At 40.3% G+C, this 19160-nt stretch overlaps 1 protein-coding gene across 2 annotated transcripts in view; it reads left to right on the forward strand.

The window, feature by feature from the left end:
• The window catches only part of itga1 (integrin, alpha 1), a 52776-nt gene extending 34424 nt beyond the window's left edge, over positions 1–18352 (forward strand). Inside the window, exons 6-31 of one of the 2 annotated variants that reach the window (XM_061060823.1) lie at positions 300–427; positions 1305–1453; positions 1583–1733; positions 2045–2219; positions 2843–2916; positions 4639–4786; positions 5830–5975; positions 6982–7125; positions 7254–7505; positions 7621–7751; positions 8506–8681; positions 8787–8938; positions 10427–10537; positions 11774–11850; positions 12097–12223; positions 12316–12393; positions 12485–12561; positions 12641–12730; positions 13672–13774; positions 13889–14005; positions 14135–14233; positions 14706–14810; positions 14967–15062; positions 15159–15272; positions 16231–16318; positions 16410–18352. In XM_061060823.1, coding sequence (XP_060916806.1) covers positions 300–427; positions 1305–1453; positions 1583–1733; positions 2045–2219; positions 2843–2916; positions 4639–4786; positions 5830–5975; positions 6982–7125; positions 7254–7505; positions 7621–7751; positions 8506–8681; positions 8787–8938; positions 10427–10537; positions 11774–11850; positions 12097–12223; positions 12316–12393; positions 12485–12561; positions 12641–12730; positions 13672–13774; positions 13889–14005; positions 14135–14233; positions 14706–14810; positions 14967–15062; positions 15159–15272; positions 16231–16287 — 3077 coding nt within the window. In that variant the 3' untranslated portion in view covers positions 16288–16318; positions 16410–18352. Of the gene's footprint in view, positions 1–299; positions 428–1304; positions 1454–1582; positions 1734–2044; positions 2220–2842; positions 2917–4638; positions 4787–5829; positions 5976–6981; positions 7126–7253; positions 7506–7620; positions 7752–8505; positions 8682–8786; positions 8939–10426; positions 10538–11773; positions 11851–12096; positions 12224–12315; positions 12394–12484; positions 12562–12640; positions 12731–13671; positions 13775–13888; positions 14006–14134; positions 14234–14705; positions 14811–14966; positions 15063–15158; positions 15273–16230 lie in introns of both variants that reach the window. The other variant, XM_061060822.1, reaches the window with a different exon arrangement.
• Positions 18353–19160: the final 808 nt, after the last annotated feature.

A 19160-nucleotide genomic window follows, 5' to 3' on the forward strand; every position in this document is an offset into this window, starting at 1 on the left:
ATTAATTTAAAAGTATTAAGTTTTAAAGTAAATCGATAAGAGCTGACAGATTACAAGAAATTGGGAAGCCTTTAGGGTTTGTTTTTTTTTGCAGTCAAGACACATGCTTTACTGTGTACTGTAACGAAATCAACATTATTAAGAGGAACAGTCATCCTTCTTTGAAAAAAGTTTTTAAAGATGTGGACATCAAAATGTATATTGATTTTAGAATAAGCACCTGTCGGCATACCTGTAACTGCATGCATGGAAATTAAAAGTCAAAATGTACCATGTTGTAATTCCTTGTTTTGTTCCAGAGTGTGGGAAGGAGATGGACATCGTGATTGTTCTGGATGGATCTAACAGCATCTTCCCCTGGCCTAGTATCACCCAATTTCTGCTTCGTTTCCTTGAAAAAATTGAGATTGGGCCAAAACTGTCCCAGGTCAGTGGCACAAGCATTTTTTGTAATGATTCAACAATTCACTACAATTCTACAATTCACTTAGCAGACGCTTTTATCCAAAGCGACGTACATCAGAGAGTAAGTACAACACAAGCAAGGATCTAGAAAAAGGGAACAATGTCAGTAAGAGCAAACGATCAGCTTTGAGTCCGATTGGACACACAGGTGCTGACAGGAAGTGACCAGAGGCAAAGCACAACATTGACGGCAGTTCTTGAGAGCGTTCTTCAATCCTTATTCATAATGTTGATTCCTGTGTAGAAATAACTCTTGTTTCTATAAATGTATAAATACATTGTGTATTCAGTTAAATAAGATTTGACTGACTAAGAACAAGGATGAATGGGGTCATTGAATCACTGCCAACTAAATTGTTCATATCGTTTATATTTAATGCCATTGTGCCAGCCTGGCGAATAACTGTTAGATGTCTTTCATAAAGCAGACTTTATGAGGCGTATCCGTTTTAGTCTTTAAAATAATTTTAGCCTTTGCCTTAGTGAGTTCTACCTTGAGTTTATTTCTGTCCACATGTCTTGGATCGCTCCTCCAGTTGGTGGTTAGTTTTTATTATGGTTACATCGATCTGGCGTGGTGCTTGTGGAGTTTTCCAGAGGGAAACACTGGAAAGTCTTCTTACAGTAGAGCCACGTGGTTGTAAAGTCACATCTTCCATGGCTGCTATAGTCCTCTTCCTTCTGTATAAAGAACATTGTGTCACTTCAACCCCAACAAACCCAACCACATCCTCAGCAGACCGTCTAGGAGGAGACGCAGAGAACAGAAGAAACCTAATCGGAGAGAAAAGGAAAAATAAATGTTTTACAGGAAAAATGTGTGTTTGTGTGACTTCTAGGTGGGCATAGTGGCTTATGGTGAGAATGTGACTCACCGTGTCAACCTGAGCCAGTTTGACAAAACTCCTGATCTGCTGGAATTCGTTGAAGAACTTCCTCAGCAGACTGGCTACAAGACCATGACCTTACTGGCCATTGAAACAGCCAGGTACTTACACTGATTTCTCTTTTTATAGTCTTTGTCTTATTTAGAGCTTTGGGTAAAACTACAGTTTAAGACATATTAAGGCCAGGTTTAAGAAGTTTTGTTCTATGACCAATTTTTTCTTGCAACCAGGAGGGAGGCCTTCACACTGGAGCGTGGAGCACGTCCTGGGGTAAAGAAAGTCATGGTGGTTGTGACTGACGGAGATGCACATGATTCTCATGAACTCGACAGGGTCATGAAAGAATGTGAGGCAGATGGCATCGAGAGGTTTGGCATTGCTGTGAGTGGAAACTACAATTCTATTGTATTTACAGATTTCCTAAAATATTGCTTTTCTCCTTTGCTCTGAGAGAAAGCTTAAGTTTTTTATTTACAACTCACGCTGACACCTCCCACCAAAAAATTCCAACTCATTATTCATGAAGAGGGTATTTTACTGTCTCTGTTGACTGTGTCGTTTTTATTAATATATCAGCCAACCAGTAGATCAACTGGAGTTTGATAATTTAGTAACAAGATTATAAACTTCATTAACATTAAATCAAGAGGATGTTTACTGAACAGCTGTTAAAATAGTGATCCTTTTCTCAGGTTTTGGGAGACTACAATCGTCAGAACAAAAGTTCACAAGATGTGCAGAAGTTCATCAAGCAGATCGAGTCCATCTCTAGTAAACCACTGCAGGACCACTTCTTCAACGTGTCCGACGAGGTGGCGCTGTTGACCATTGTGGATGCTCTGGGAAGCAGGATTTTCGCATTGGAAGGTATCCCTGAAAGAACACTTTTACCTACCTAAGTTTTTCACCTCGTGCTTGGCTAAGAAGCGTATACACTTTCTATGGGTGAATGGCTCGGTATGACATGCGGTGTAAAAGCGCTTTGAGTAGTCAGAAGACTAGAAAAGTGCTATACAAGTCCATTTACCATTTTTCATTTTAAAATAAACCTTGTTGAAGAGCTGATTAGCTTAGCTGAGCATAACAACAGGAAATGGGGAAACAGCTAGCTGGCAGCACAAACCATCCATTAACCGGTTTTGATTTCACATCTCAGTTTGTTTTTGTACAGATAAACAATAAAAAAAATGTTGAAAGAAGAGCTTTAAAATCGCTAGTAAATGTAGTTTGTTACATTTAGACAAAGCCATGCTAACTTTTCCCCTGCTACTCCTTTATGCTAGGCTAAGCTAACAGGCGACAGTAGCCTCTTATTTCCTGTACACATGCATACGTGTCTTTTAATTGAACCAGAAAGGTTAATAAATCACATAATTTCCTTAAAGAAAGAAAGTATTTTAACTAGAAATGTGACATTACTGAAGAAGTTTGATTTTGTGTGTTTTTATGTGTATAAAAAAACTAAAAAAAGGAATCTTTACCTTCCTTAGCTACAACCGGCAATTTCACCTCTTCCTTTGAGATGGAGATGTCTCAAGCTGGATTTAGTGCCCATCCTACCAAAGTAAGTCTGCCTTATATAATTTATATAAACATATTTACATCACAGGAATACATAAATCTCATTATTGCAAAAGCCCTTGACTTACTGTTAAATCACTAAACCAGGAAGAGTCGAGATAAGTCTTTTATATCTTTAGATCACATCAAGGTTCACATGTCTGTAGGCATTTAGCTGAACATAAATAGTTTACTCCTTGTGCGTGAAAATGTTTACTCAGCTAATGAACTCATCGAGACACAATGCCACAGTGTAATCTCTGGTGCATCTTCAAGCCGTTGGTGATTCACCTCGGTCAGCAGACGTTTTCAGACACACACAGACTCTCTCTGTCCCCTTGGCTGCAGAATTCAGACTGATCGTGTCTGGTCTGATTGCATGAGAGTGTGTACAGACAGACAGAGATAGAGACCCAAAGCCAAACAAGGGGCACGTCCAAGAGCCAGCGACGCACGTTGAATCAGATGTTTGTTCACTGGGGTAAAAATAACATTCTTGCGTTTGCCCCTTGTGTTCATTCATTAGGTATTTCCTATATCTGTTTTAGAACAAACAAGCGCCCCTCTTACGCCTCTCTTCCTGCTCCTGACTCACGTTTATCGCCTCTTCCATCACTGTGTACACTGTCTCTGCGGATGCGGTGGCTCATTCAACTTCATAAAACCAGACACAAATGAAAAGAGTTCTTCCCCTGTGCGCTCAACACGTGAGGCCTTGTCTTAACGGTCAGCGGAGGGAACGAGCCTGCTGATGCATTGAGAATAATTACACACAGAATGTCCTGTGACCCCCTCCCCTTCCTGTTAGATAACGCTGTTTCCTCCCATTTAAAAAAGATTGATTTAGATATCTTTTTATTGGTCTTCATCTGTTGTGTTGTAAAACTTACAGCCGCACATAATTATTTAATAAACTGTTCATCTGTGGATTTTTCTCTCCTATTTCTCAGTTTTCTGTCAACAAAGAACTGAAAAATGTCCCTATTTGTTTTTATAACTTGAAAGTTTAAATTTCACTTTGATTGATTGGTTAATTAAATAGTTTTACATTAGCTTTCAATGTGATCGATTAATTGACAAAATCTTTCAGTACTAGTTGTATTTAAAATAAAATATGTTTACTTCAGCACTATATTTACAGTAAATCCAACTTCCTGTTTTAATCAGTGTTTACATTTTGCTTTGCTTTATACCTCGTCTCCGCTTCACGTGAAAGGAAAAATATTGAACCTTTTTTTTCACCTCCTTTTTAGAGCAAGTTCAGATTTTAGACACAAACGTACAGTATGTCCAACCTCTACAATATAATGTCTGTAGAAGAATCCACCCAAAAGGAAACACATTATTCAAAGTGATATTCACTCAACAATACAAAAAAAATCTAAACTGTTGGCTTCTTTCATGTGAATCAACAGTTATAACATTTAACAACATTTATAATTATGGGAAATAATCACAATTTTTAAAACTTATAAACCCTTAACACAAACACTCTAAGTACATGTCTCTGTACTTTTACTTGAGTAAAAACCTCTTGAGCAATATTTTAACTTAAAATGAAGAGCTTTGGGTTTATAACTACTTTTGCTTGAGTGAAGGCTCCTAATACTTCTTCCAACACGGTCTCCAGACAACATTACAAGTAAAATCACTAACTAATAATAAAGAAATGAATCGTCTTTTATATATCTAATGTCTTATCCAACGTCCATGTTGTCACCTGTAGGACGGAGTGTTACTGGGAGCAGTGGGAGCGTATGACTGGAATGGGACAGTGGTGATGCAAACTGCTGAGAGAACAATCGTCCCAGGGAACTTAGATTTCTACGATGCAGAGACTGAGGCGGGGTACGAAGGACTCGCCGGATACCTCGGTGAGTTGAGATCAGATCTCGTCAGATCCAAAACGTTCTCACTCATGCTGTTTATTAATTGAGTGATGGGATCCTGTGTGGAGTATGGATGTAGTATACGAATCTTATATAAAAAAGTATATAACAAGTGGATATATACAGATCCTGGTCCCTTTTTATACTTTACATTCAAACAGAGGTTTTCAGGAGAACTCTTTTAAAGATATGGCGCAGCGTTTAACGTTGCTGTTGGACATTAAAACAAGGAAATTGTATGTAGCTATTGTGATACATGCATATGTTTAAGGTAGCCAATAAATGTGTATTGAGGCATTAAACATCTGAAATAGACAACCCCCGCCCCAGCTTTTTTAGCCTTTTCTTTTAGTTTTCTGCAGCTTTCATCGCTAATACAAAAATGACATGTATTGGTGAGATGAATAAGACACAACTGAAAGACACTTTAAGCGGATTTTACATTTACATTTAAAACTGTATCTGAGCCTAGTGTGTGTTTGTGTTAAATAGAGATCATTTTGATGTCTCAAGAGATTTATTGACATTTTACAGCTGCAGAATAAATATTGAGTCTCTTGGATGGAGGAGTAAGTCATGTATTTGTCTGACTCTGACAGCAGATGCCTCTCTTGTCTCTTTCTCTCTGTCACATAAATAATAAATGCGGACTCTTCTCTCCGTCCCGCTGCCTTTTATGGCCCGCAGAGCAACCGCAGCATCTTAATATGAAGTTATTTAATCAACATGTCATAAGTAAGAGGACTGGTAGTTCCAGGCTCGCGTAACGTAAACTCAGCTGTTGGCACATGCTCGTACATAAAGGTCTTACTGCATAGATAGCCTCTGTGTAAGTGTGTGTGTATGAACATTTGTGTTTTTTTCCTGTGGCAGTGTTTTATAGTTTCCTTGACACAGTGAGATGTAAACAAGAGAGTGTCAGAGTGTGTTTGTCTCATGGCATTGTTATGTTCATATATTGTGTGACACATTCCTGATCATGTTTAAGTATGTATGTATGTATTGAATCCAGTATGTTTTCACTACAGGCTATGATGTCCAGTCAGCCTCCACCCCGGATGGAGTGCTCTACATCTCAGGTGCACCTCGGTACAACCACACAGGCCGCGTCGTTATCTACCGACTGAATAAAAACAACAATGTTGTCGTCTCACAGATACTGAAAGGAGAACAGGTGAGACAGTGTCTGTTTCCTCTACAGTATGTATTTGTGCAGAGAGATGACACTACAGGTTTCCACTCTTGTGTGACGATAACTCATGGTCTAATGTCCAACTTTCTGATGTAAGATAAGATAAAGACACGTTTCCAACGAAACCACCTGGACTTTTTAGTAGAGCTTTTTCAAGCTACTTTTTAAGGAGCTAAAATATTCTTTCAACACATTGTTTGTCAGAATTTTCCCAGAGGTCTTAAGACCAGAGAAGATAATATACATTAGTCTGATGACTTCTTGACATCCACAACTGTTTTACAGTTTAACATTTTACAGAGTTTACACCATAGACTGTATACAACATGGACGTAGTTTCATTGACCTCACCCATTGGTTTCTGGAGAGGTGTTTTGAAGCCCAGAGAAGGCAGTCGCCATGTTGGAAATGCTAAAACAATAAGCAAAGAGATTGATCCACCATCCACCAACTCAGCCACGCTCTGAAAGGTTGAGTTCTAAAAAAAAATCACCCCATGAAAGAAATAAGTTATTGATACCAAATTTGTTGATTGAATCAGGCTGTAAACATGTTTGCCTGCTTTAAAAATACCATATGGGGATTTATTGACTTCTGCAGCTAGCCTCAAGTGGACACTCAAGGAACTGCAGTTTTTGAAGTGAAGCGGTCACAGTCTGCCTTTGCCTCAAACACCAAAAATGACAAAACATGGTACTTAAGGACAAATAGTTTCAAATGTTTCTTGGCAGAATAGGGGGCAAAATAAAGTTCCCGGGGCTTAATTCAGACACAGCTCCATGCATGGGGAAATGTGCTTACAAAATTCCCTAGTACTTGGCTAAAGTTCCTGCTGTGAAAACACTTAGCTTAGCTGCATCAAGAGAAAGGGTTAGTATCTCTGAAATGACGTTGCTCAAAATGAGTGCATAGAGGTCAGAAGCAGATAAAAAAAAAATGAATTTCTGACAGGGTTAAAACTCACATGATTTCTGGTTCCTCTGTGCAGATTGGTTCCTACTTTGGCAGCGTTCTGCAGACTGTTGACGTGGATGGAGACTCCAACACAGATCTCCTTTTGGTTGGCGCTCCAATGTTCATGGGCAAAGAAAGAGATGAGCAGGGTCAGGTCTACGTCTACAAACTCAACCAGGTATGGAAGATTGAAAATCACATTGTGTGTCTTTAAAAGAGACAGCCTGCAGAAGTTTTTCCACAGAAGTTCTCACAGCGGTTGCAATCTCCTTTGTGTCTCTGTTTTTCTGAATGCTCCTTCACCAGGTCGGCCAGTTTGAGCACGAGTTCACTCTAAAGCCCGTCAATCAGTCCTGTTGTACGTCTCGTTCAGCTAGCTGCTCTAATAAAAACGAGCCATGTGGTGCCCGGTTTGGCACAGCCATCGCAGCCGTAACAGATCTCAACCTTGACGGGTTCAATGACGTGGCCATCGGGGCGCCTCTTGAGAACGACCACCGAGGGGCCGTCTACATCTACCACGGAGAGAAGACGTCACTGAAAGAGAAATACGTACAGGTAAGCCAAGTTCTCGTGCCACCCTATTTGGGTCAATATTTGAATACCCAAGTAAAATACAAATTCCTCTACCTTTATTTAAGTGTGCTCTCTTGGTTCTGTCTTGTTTCTCCAGCGCATCCCTGCAGGAGGTGATGGTGTGAAGGTGAAATTCTTCGGTCAGTCCATACACGGAGTCATGGATCTTAATGGAGATGGCATCACTGATGTTACCATTGGAGGTCTGGGCGGGGCTTCACTATTCTGGTGAGACAGGGACCATCTGACCTCATAAAAATTCACTCATAAACTACACTTTCTTTTTTTTAAAGATTTATTTTTTGGGCTTTTTGGGGCCTTTTTATGGAGGGATACGACAGTGGATAGAGTCGGAAATCAGGGAGAGAGAGTGGGGAATGACATGCGGGAAAGGAGCCACAGGTCGGACTCGGGCCGCCCGCTTGGAAGGCTATAGCCTCCATACATGGGGCGCGCACACCAACCACTGCGCCACCAGCGCCCCATAAACTACACTTTCTACTTCAACGTTATAAGCAGCAGTGCCCCGTATCCTGCAGACATCGTCCTACATGTCCGTTTTGGCATTGTGTTTCTCGGGTTTAGACAGCTGTTTAAGTCCCACTGGGCTTGTAGGCTGGAGACCAACAGCTTCCTAATGATCTCTCTGTTTAAACCTCTGGATCTGTACCTCACTGTTGGATAGCGGCCTACAAGCTTCAACCCACAAAGTTTTGAAACATCAGCACACAGAATGATTTAACTTCCCAGGCAGACCTTCTCCCACAGTTTCTATTGGCAGAGGCTCAGCTAAGCTGTGTGAAAACTCCAACTCCCAAGTGGCTTAGAGTTTAAACAGGATTTGGCAGCAGGCTGGCTGGTGTTTTTGAATAGAAAGAGTTGAGGCCAAGTTACATGCTTCAGATGCATCCATATCTTGTTCAAAACACAAAGTCACATATTGCACAAATTAGCAGTGTTTGTTTCTTTTTTTTTTTACCAGGTCCAGAGATGTTGCAGAGCTCCATGCCAACATGACCTTTGACCCTGTCAAAATCAACCTGCAGCAGGCGCAGTTTCAGTGCGAACACGGAGGACGCAAATCTGTGTGCGTGAAAACTGAGGTGTGTTTCACGTACAGCATCAAATCAGACCAGCAAGACTCAAAATCTGCAGCAGGTGAGCAAATCCTCCTCCAAGATTAAGCTTTTTTCCCCCTTCCTCCACACTGTCGCAGATGTTTTTTTTTAAACTACAGATTTTGTTATCTGTTGTGTCTTGCAGAAATCCGCTATGATCTGACTCTGGATGCTCTGCGTGCGAAAGCTCGGGCTTCATTTATCAACACTGACGATAAAAGTGATCGAAGGATCACCAGGAGATTCACCATCAAAGACAGAGAGAAAAAATGTGTGCAAGAAACCTTCATGATGTCGGCAAGTATTCTGATGTTTATGACATACACATGGGGTTAGTTATGCTTTCGTACCTGTGACAATTCAACCCAAATCTACATTTTTAACCACATATCCACAAGGCACAGTGTTCAGATTAACTAGATCTCTTTGAAATCTGTGACCTTCATTCATAAAACGTTGTACTGAGGACTTGTTGGGGGGTGTAAACAGTGTCTGGAGTCAGACAGGAGACAGGACAAAGCTGTGAGCAGTGTTCTGCAGAGCAGGAAGACATCATTTCTAACATGAAACAGACCCGTTCTGATCAAAGCATGCCGAGTTCAGCCCAGTGCTGCTCGCTGTGATAAATTATCTGCAGACACTCCGAGATTTGGAGAGAAAAAGAAAATGCATAAAGAGAATGAGAGTGAATTAGGTGTTTGGAGAATATGACAAAAAAAAAAACAATTGGGGACAAGGGATATTACAACAAGTGGCCAAACGAGCATGTAACAGGCTGTCCATCAACTATAATACATTTGTGCTTTAAAGCTACACTCACTGCTTTAACAAACCAAGAGGTTTCTCCAGCAATGTGACATTTAAAGACATGTGTACAACACTTCCCGGTTTACTGCAGCAATGGATTTCTCTGATTAGCTGCCCCTGGGTGAGAGCTGGAGGGGAACTAATCAGTGAAAACAGCTGCTGTTGCTGTGCATGAATACCTGCTCTGTTCTAAATAATGCACCAGTTTGGGCAGAAACTTCCCACAAAGTCCAGGGCAGAGGTTTTGAAAGGTCAGATGAATTCATACGGGACACACAGAGATCACCTCCAAACTACATTACCTGGATACAAGGTGGACCAAGTATGAACAAACCCGAACAGCAGCTGCATGAACTAGAAGCAGATGTTTCAAGTGCAGAATTCTTAGTGTGTGCTGAAGCAATGTGTAGCTAGTCTGCATTGTAGCCTAATGCACTAAAGATGCAGCATGTGTTCCTCATGTTGAACTCTCTCTCAAGTTTAATAAACATTTGGAGAAGGCCCAAGAGAGACTAACATGTATGCCTTTCCATGCTCGTATGATTCACTCCCTTCTGTCATGTCAGCTGTTTTTTGATACGTTTCAATCACCGAAAGACCCCGCAAACCCACACAGTTTTTTAATTATTACTTATTTGACCATTTTTAGTCATGCAAGTAGTTTGACTCCAATGATGAAAATGGTTCTCTGTTGTTCCACCAGTGTACTTGCACTGTATCGATTTGCAACATGCAAAACAGTTCATCAGTAGCAGGGTGTGCATCCTTCAGAGGACGCATTTGGAGCCTTAAACAAAACAAGTCTGGTCACGCCCACATGCTCCTAAGCAGAGGTCCAAATAAGTGAAAGTTCACTTGTTTGTTGCTAGACCACTGATGTGTATTTTTGCTTGATTTCCCTCCATCTTAATCCTCCTCCATCCTTTGTTCTCCACCCTCATCTTTCACTTTCTACCTGTTTTTTTTCCCCCTGGACAGGCCCGGCTGGACTTCCGAGACCCTCTCATGGTGTCTTTGCAGTTTGGACTCGCTGATGAAGACCAAGGCCCCGTCCTGGATGAAAACCTCCCCAGGTCCATCAATAAGACAGTAAGAAGACTACTTCTATACGCTTAGAATAGTCTCTTCCAGCGCTTAACTGCCAAAAAACAATAATCAGACAGGGAGGATTTGAGGTTTTCTGGCTCCAAACCTACTTCTGTTCCAGCACATTAGCATCTGCAACAGCTGACTGCCATCCTTCAGAGTTTCCTAAAAGGCTGCATTGGTTGTTTCAACACCGACAGTCAGGACAGTATTCCCACACTCCCTCGTGCATAGTTGTTCTAACAAGAGGCTGTCCAGATAATTGTTTCAATGAGTGCTAGATAAAGAGGTGAAATACTTCATGAGAATCTAGCTTCAACGCGAAACAGAAAGAATGCAATAAAAGCCAGAGCGTGTGAACGCACACAGGACAAACAACCCCACCTCCTGGTTCTTTCAAACACAGGATCATATGTGATGTGTTTATGAGCCTCCACACAGGCGTGAGGAAACGTTGTGACCACCTCTCCTGTTTTTGTTATTGAAAGGAAGAGAAGGACACACACACACACACACACACTGAGAAAGGGGAGGTCATCGAGCGGAAGCTGCAGTTTTTCTTCTGACATTGTGCTGCACATGATATTCTAGTCTCTTTCTTGGGAGAGTTTACAAACACTGTTGATCTAAACGGTCCGCTGGGAGAGCCTCGAGAATGGGAACGAATACAACTGTGACCCTTAGACACTCGAGGGGAGAAAGGGAAAGGAAATGAAGGTCGTCTGAATGCACCCTTTAGAACGGCAAGTGGTAACAAACAAATAAACAGCAGCAGCATATTTAGATCCTCATTGCTCTGATTATTTCTCTAAAGGGCCTTCGGTAGTTCAGAAAAAGGACCTGAAATATTGTAAATGTATACTACAATATTCTGCTTGGAGCAATAGCTTCATGCTTTCTATTTTCTCCACAAAAAGTTCAAGATTTAAATATTTAAATATTAAATATTTTTCTCTTTTTCCTCCCTAATATTGGTATCAGCCACAAAAATCCGTCAGGCCCTACTTTAGTGGGGACAATGCAAGGCAGTCAATGAGGGGGATGCACTGTACAAACATGTTTTTATGCCCTAAAATTGTACTCATATGTATCCACATCAAACTCAGACCTAAGAATAAAAGAGAAACATAAAAAATAAAAGAGAAACTTTCCCTCCTCAAACATTCATGGGGAAGTCGAACAAAGTTGAATCCATTTTTATCTGGAGAGGAATTGAACCCCTCTCTGTCTTTCTTGTAGATTCCTTTAGTGGACTGCGGCAGCAATCAGAGGTGCATTGCTGACCTCTCTCTCAAAGCTGAGCCAAGTGTAAAAAGGTAAGTCGACATTGACTCAAATTTCAAACGCTTGAATATAAGATATATATGTGGGCATGTTGCATATTGTTGTAAGACAGACTAGCTTTTTTATTCTAAAGATGTTTAAGGTGTAACATTTATTGAATGTCAGGTTCATACAACTTGCAGCAGTTTGACACGCTGAGCAGTAAACCTTTCAAGTGAATGTCTGCCCCCTTGTGGGGAGAAAATGTGCATTCAGACACGTTTCCTTTTCTTCTGCAGGATGACGATCAAAACGATCAAAGACAGAATTGAAGTGAACGTCAACGTTAGAAACAGCAAAGACAACGCATACAACACTAAAGTGACCCTCAGCTTCACACCAAACATTAATTATGTCAAAGTGGAGGTGAGCTTTCTAGAACTCCTCTGTCCGTGTCTTTTTATTTCGTGTTGATAGAAGTGATGTTTGATGATGCTTGCTTCATTTTGTTTTACCAGCCAGAGAAGACGTGCTCTCTGAATAACACCAAAGTGGAGTGTGCTGTTGGATACCCCTTCTTGGGGAGCAATGTAGAGGTTAGTTTCAGCGAGTTCGACATTGAACAAACAGTATTTGTTTGTTGTTATTACTGCTGAGTGAAGATGCCATTTGATCTTATATTCACAGGAAAATTTCAAAGTTAAGTTTGAGGTCAATCCCAAGCATGTTCAGGCAGTAATTCAGATCAACGTGACGGCTACAAGGTGAGAGAATTAGCACGATCATTTGTCATTTTTTATAGCTTGAAGCTGTTTTCCTCATTTTCTCAATATTGCCCAACAGCGACAGTGAAGAGCTGGATTCCACTCTACATGACAACACAGTGCAAATCTCCATCCCTGTCAAGTATGAAGCCGGACTCATTTTCTCAGTGTGAGTAGCTGATGAGGTTAAAACAAAATTTAACCACATTGCATCAGAAAAAGTTGATACAATATACAAACATTTTCACTTTCATGGTAGGAAATGTAGACGTCTGCATTACCCAAATATAAACCTTACAGCAGACAGTTTGAGATGAGCCTATCATATGCTAATAGCAGCTACAAGTCTTTCTTCAGGATTTTGTTTTTTCAGTTTCAAACTTGTAGCCTTTACCAATGTTGACTCGAGTGACATCATTTGAGGCAACTTATCTGACTCGATGCTGTTTTTTTCTGAAGCTACAAAACTCTGTTGCAACAACGCAGCAACCTTGGATGTTGAAAAAATGACGCAAATCCGGAAGTGCAAAAAAACTGCAGGTCCACTTGAGGTTGGCCGCAAACAGCTGGGAAACTCCGGTTGGAGCCGTATTTCAAAATGCCCACATGTTGACAACCCGGTCCAAAAATATCTCAATATCTCAGTTCTTTATCGGTTAAAACTATACACGTGAACAACTATTTTACGACTCATGATTAAATTTAGGTTGTGATATGATTTCCCATCGTTGGGCTTCAAAACATCCATTAATTTTCCTTTTTCTACTTGTCTGTGCTGCTGCTACGCCCAAATTTCCCCTCTGGAGATCAATAAAGTATTATCCTATCCAATAGCAGATGGGTGATGTCTGCAATACAGCCTAAATAGTTGAGTTTGAAATAAGTCTTGCCTCTGTTAAAGCAACTAGCCAATCATAGTTCTGATTTTTGCGTGTGGCCAGGGGGGGCCAATCTGATTTCAAGGGGGGCCTACGCCACCCCTAGCCACTCTGCTAGACACACCCCTGATTGCTACAGAGAGCATTTGTTTCCATGGTCATAATTTTAAAATAGATCTCTGATTGACAACTGTGAAGTCTAATCAAATGTTTGTTTTAATTCCTCTTCTAGTCGGCCTGTGGATGAACATATTTTAGTCAAAGAAGGGGAACAGTACCCCGCCAAAATCAATGAAACCTGGATGATCGGAGAGGAGGTCAACATCAGCTACACGGTAACATTTGCTGACAGATATCATGTGATGATTTCTTGATGTAGACATACAGTGTACAGCTGTATGCAGATGGGATGTGATTAAAGTTTCACTCTCCATCTCACGTCTCTTCAGGTGGACAAGTCAGGCGAAATGGAGACTCCGCCCCTCTACCTGACAGTGACGTTTCCTCATCTGTCTCCTCATCAGAACCACTTACTGTACCTGACCAACGTCAACCCCAGCCCACGGGTATGGTACACACACACACACACACACACGCACACACACACACACACACACACACACACACAGCTGTGGACATGCAGTTGTATCAGAACAGACAGACCCACCTGCATACCTTCCTCTCTCCGTCTCCAGGTGATATGTGATGCAGATAGCTGGATCAACCCTCTGAAGATTCCCCCGACTGTTATAAAACCCGACCCAAAGAAAGAAAGCCTCGGCGTTTATATACTGGTAAGCAATGTGGGCTGATTTATGTAGACAGACTACTCATGAAACCAGGCTGAATTCAGCGACATTTTCAAGGTTATCAATTGAATGCAAACCTTCAGACTAAACAACTTCTTCAAAATTTCTCTTAACAGTTAAAGTCAAGCCATGACGTACATTTAGATATAAATTACTCCCTTTGCATAATCTGAAATATTTTTGGCCACTAATACATAAAAAGTTTATTTTAAGAACTTAATATGGGAGTTAAATTCAAATGAACTGTGGGGGGGGGGGGGGGGGGGTAGTTGAAGTGATCAGTGGGTGTTGTCACGTTTCTATGTTTTCAAGCCAAAGTTTAAAATATATAAATAAAAATGTGTTGTCTTTCCCAGCTTGAATTGTTGGGCTCATGTACAGCAGGCTTCTGCACATTGAGATCAGTTTTTCTGAGCCCAATTCATGAAAAATGTATGCTTGTTCATTTTCTCTACAGAGCTGTGAAAACCACTTCTGTGCGTCATTTAGCTGCCTTATCCCCGAGGCTACATATGGACAGGTCAACGTCACCTTCCGAGTGTGGAAACCTACATTCATCAAGGTAGGTTTAAGGTGACGCATGATTGAGATGCCCCCCCCCCCCTTGTGTTATTTGATTTTTCACAGATGGGAATATATTAAAGAATTAAATAAGTGAGAGGACGACTGAAAAACTAACAGACGAGGAAGTAAAAGTGAAAGTTGTTTCTTCTTACAGGGCGAGTTTTCCAGTCTGCATATGTTGGTGAACGCCACGTTAGGAGCCAGAGACGCTGACCTGTTTGAACTGAGCAGCAGCGACAGGAGCAGAAGTGTAAGTCATAAAGTTTGAGGGGTTTTATGGTTCTTTTTTGTATTGAATGTATCTGTGTATGTTAACATTCATCACATGTATCTGTGTGCTTATTAGGTGAAGATCCAGGTTTCGAAGGAGACTTTAGGAGGAATCCCTATATGGATCATCATCATCAGCATTTTGATTGGACTGCTGATCTTAGCACTTGTCATCTTTGTCCTTTGGAAGGTAATATTTTCTAACGCAGAGAATTTCAGACCTTTGAATACCTTGCCACATTTTATTAGTTTTTTTTTTTAAATATGGAATCTTAGAAGACTTAAATTGAAAAACAGACGAAGATATAGATTTAAAAAAATAGATACAGTAACCTGCTGTAAAAAAAATCTAATTATACTTCAAATATATAACATATTTATCAGCTGGCATCAGAGGTGTTTCTTAGCAGATTGATTTTGCTTTTTGAATTACTTTAGAGGCTTAATGTATCTTCCTGTCCCAAGTCTTGATGCTAAGCTAACTAGCTGCTAATCATTCCTTAAAGTTTGTGGTGAGAGTGGTATCAATCTCCATGTTTTCAGAAGCTTGCAACAGATGTAAAACTATTGTTTGCTTGTGGATTTTTGTTCGTTTTTTATTGTATTTAGATGTTTAGAACTACTGTGGAGTCAAAGATAAATTTCACTAAATGAAGCCAATGAGGAGAAGCAAAATCCTGCAGTTCCTCGAGTGTCTGGCTTTTGATTTGAAAACAACACGTGTTATCCATAGTTAGGCGCGTAGCTAACAGGATTGACCGGTCGGAGCGATGTAACGGTTCGTCAAGAGGTTTAATACCCGCCTCAGCTTCGGCTCTAAGCCTGTCGTTAGGTTGACTGAAACAGCATTTCCAGCATGGCGGCGGCTGCCCATGAGCCTTACGGAGCCCCCTGCAGTAACAGCTGGGTGACGTCACTCAGGCTTGATTATACCGTATCATATCAATTCACAATGTATCATGTTGGTTATTATATTGTAGCAGACTGTGTTGTAACATATACCTCATTGTTCCTTATTGTATCGTATTACATGATGTTTTATTGTATTGTAGAGTATCATTGAGTAAACTTTTATTAAAAAAACAATCATTCACATCAGTTAACTGTTTTGATAATTCGTTTTGTAACTAAGCTTTCTGCTCCTCCAGATGGGCTTCTTCAAGAGAAAATCCAGGGACTACTCGAAGGAGGACATGATGGACTGAGGTGTCCAGCAGCAAGCAGATCTCTGACCGACTGTTTCCACAGCTAACAAGGTCGCACAACAGACAGCCGGACGAATGGACCAACCGTCAAAAGACCCACAGACATGAAAGAAGAAACTGACGTCTTGGAAAATACAGATACCGTTCACTGTTTCCAATAAAGGCACGGGTCAAATAATGTTTGCAAATACTTTCAAACCTACAAATTGTTCTTTGATTAGCATCAGGCTACAACATGCTGGCTTTAAAGGAAGTCTCAAAAAAAGAGAGCGCTTTAATGGACAGTCTCTTTTAATTATACAAAGTATTACTTTATGTGGAATATTTGCAAATACTATTTTTTCTAGGAATGCTTCTTTCTTGCAGGTATACAGTAGATATAACATCAGGTCCCGCTGTTTAGGAAGATGAAGAAACCATTACTTAGCAGGCATCTGTTGGCATAGAAGCATTTATCTGTATTACATACAGCAGACAAACAAAAACCTTCAGAGCTACAACATCTGCACTCAAGCTTTAGAGGAAAAAGAACTCAGGTTTTTCAGTGTATGCAACCTCACACACTTTCTATGTCTTTACAGCAACAGTGTAACATGGCATATTCCCTTGTGCAACACACAATATGTGAACTTGAAATGTGTAGTCTGTTTGATAGAGTAGACTCTCGTATTATGTGCTGATTAGTTTTGAAGAACACTGAACCTTTTAGCATTTTATACCATTTACTTTTTGTTTTGGTATTTTAACAATATAACGTGGCACATCCCGACTCTCTTCATGTTGACTAAAGACACTGACCTGAGATTTAGATGAAGGTGCGGTCTGTATGCTTATATTTTTTTATACTTTCAAAATAAGATAACCATCAACAAACAAAAAAAAATTGTCCCAACTTGGATGTTAAATGTTTGTGATGAGGTCTGGTTAAAGAACGCTGCGCCTTCAACACCCCAAACTCTGATTGTACTGTAAATATTAGTAAATGCTCAATAATGTAAAGCTTTAAAAAAAAAAAAATGTACATAATTGTTTTTGCTATTTTCCTGTAATTTAAAAGATGTTGTCATTGGTTGTTTTTGTGTGATCAATGGTTGCAGAAGATGATTTTGCTCAGGTGCTACGAGTATCATGGATGATGACATTAACATTTGATACATACAACAAATATCTGGCCCATCTCACAATTTCAAAGCTGATACAAATGTGTAAATATTGTTATATTTTGAACAGAAAACTGCAATTATACATGAAGATGAGGGTTTGTATCCACTACTTTAGTTTGTTTTCATTGAAAGTGATGTTTCAAGCCTTTTGAATGACTGTGCTTTCCGTATTTTACATGATTTAGATGAGATATTACTGTAGTATATTTTGAATCAAACTTTTAATTAGGAAAAGGGAGGTACAACTTCTTCCACTGTAGAAATATGTGTCACCATTCACCAGCAGTTGCCATGTAGAGAATATGATATATTGGTATGTGGTTTGTTGTGTAGACAAGCTACAAAATTTAACACAAAGACGTAGCAAACAATGAACTCTGTCAAAGCTCGATGTCAACACCTACAAAGTTATTCTTCTGTGTTTCTGTCTCTATCTTGTTGATGAAGTTGCACAGCTACACAATATGTTAAAAGAGATTATATTGTATATTGAGGAGGCCGTGCCTCTGCCCCGAAAAGCTCAGAGAGAAGAAGAGGAGGCCACTTTTGATTCTTAAATACCCCTTAGCTCACACTCTCCACTGTTGACAAGAAGCACATGTAATAGATTGTATGTACAGAATGTGTAACTGAGTCTTTTTAAGATAATAGGGCTACATCAGTCTTATGCACCAGGGTGGAGTCAAGGGTCTCACTTTGCTCACTTGAGGTGGTCCTCATCTGTTGATAACTTGTGAGCATGGGTAAAAAGTACAAAGTGAGATATTTGAGCTCTACCCCAGCCTTCTACACTGCTGTGAAGTCTTCATTGTAATGCACTGGTTTGTCAGACTGTAATGTGTCCTCATCAGCACAGAGATGAACTGAATCCTAAGTACAAAAATAAAAACTTTTTACAAATATCTTCTATTATTCTCCTTTTGTTTAACACAATATTGAATATAAAACAGAGCACATGTCACTCCGCTGTTCATCTCCTTACACTGGCTCCCAGTTACAGCTCGCATCAAATTTAAAACTCTGCTGCTTGCTTACAAAACAGCCACAAAAACGTCTCCTCCTTACTTTAACTCTCTCATCCAGGTCTACACTCCCACCCGCCCACTACGCTCTGCCAATGAAAGGCGTCTGATCCAACCTTCACAACAGGGTCCTAAGTCTCTGACTAGACTCTTCTCCTCTGTCGCCCCCCGGTGGTGGAATGAACTTCCAAACTCCATTCGATCTGCAGAGTCCCTCTGCACCTTTAAGAAAAAGCTAAAGACCCAGCTCTTTCATGAATACCTACTAACTTAATGATGATGGTCTCGATATCATTGATGACGATGATGGTTGTGACGATTGTTTTTGTTTGCTAACGATGACTTATAAGATGGTTTCTATACTGATTAGAGCTCTCAAGAACTGCCCTCAATGTTGTGCTTTGCCTCTGGTCACTTCCTGTCAGCACCTGTGTGTCCAATCAGACTCAAAGCTGATCGTTTGCTCTTACTGACATTGTTCCCTTTTTTCTAGATCCTTGCTTGTGTTGTACTTACTCTCTGATGTACGTCGCTTTGGATAAAAGCTTCTGCTAAGTGAATTGTAGAATTGTAGAAAACAGATTTATGTTTTCCAGATGGGTGGATAGATGGATATTACATTTGCTTGTTAAGGTCAATTTAAAACATTTTTAGAATACCTTTGAAAAGTGGAAAGGACGACTTGGTT

This window comes from Labrus mixtus, chromosome 17 (assembly GCF_963584025.1).
Source record: "Labrus mixtus chromosome 17, fLabMix1.1, whole genome shotgun sequence".
Taxonomy (NCBI): Eukaryota; Metazoa; Chordata; class Actinopteri; order Labriformes; family Labridae; genus Labrus; species Labrus mixtus.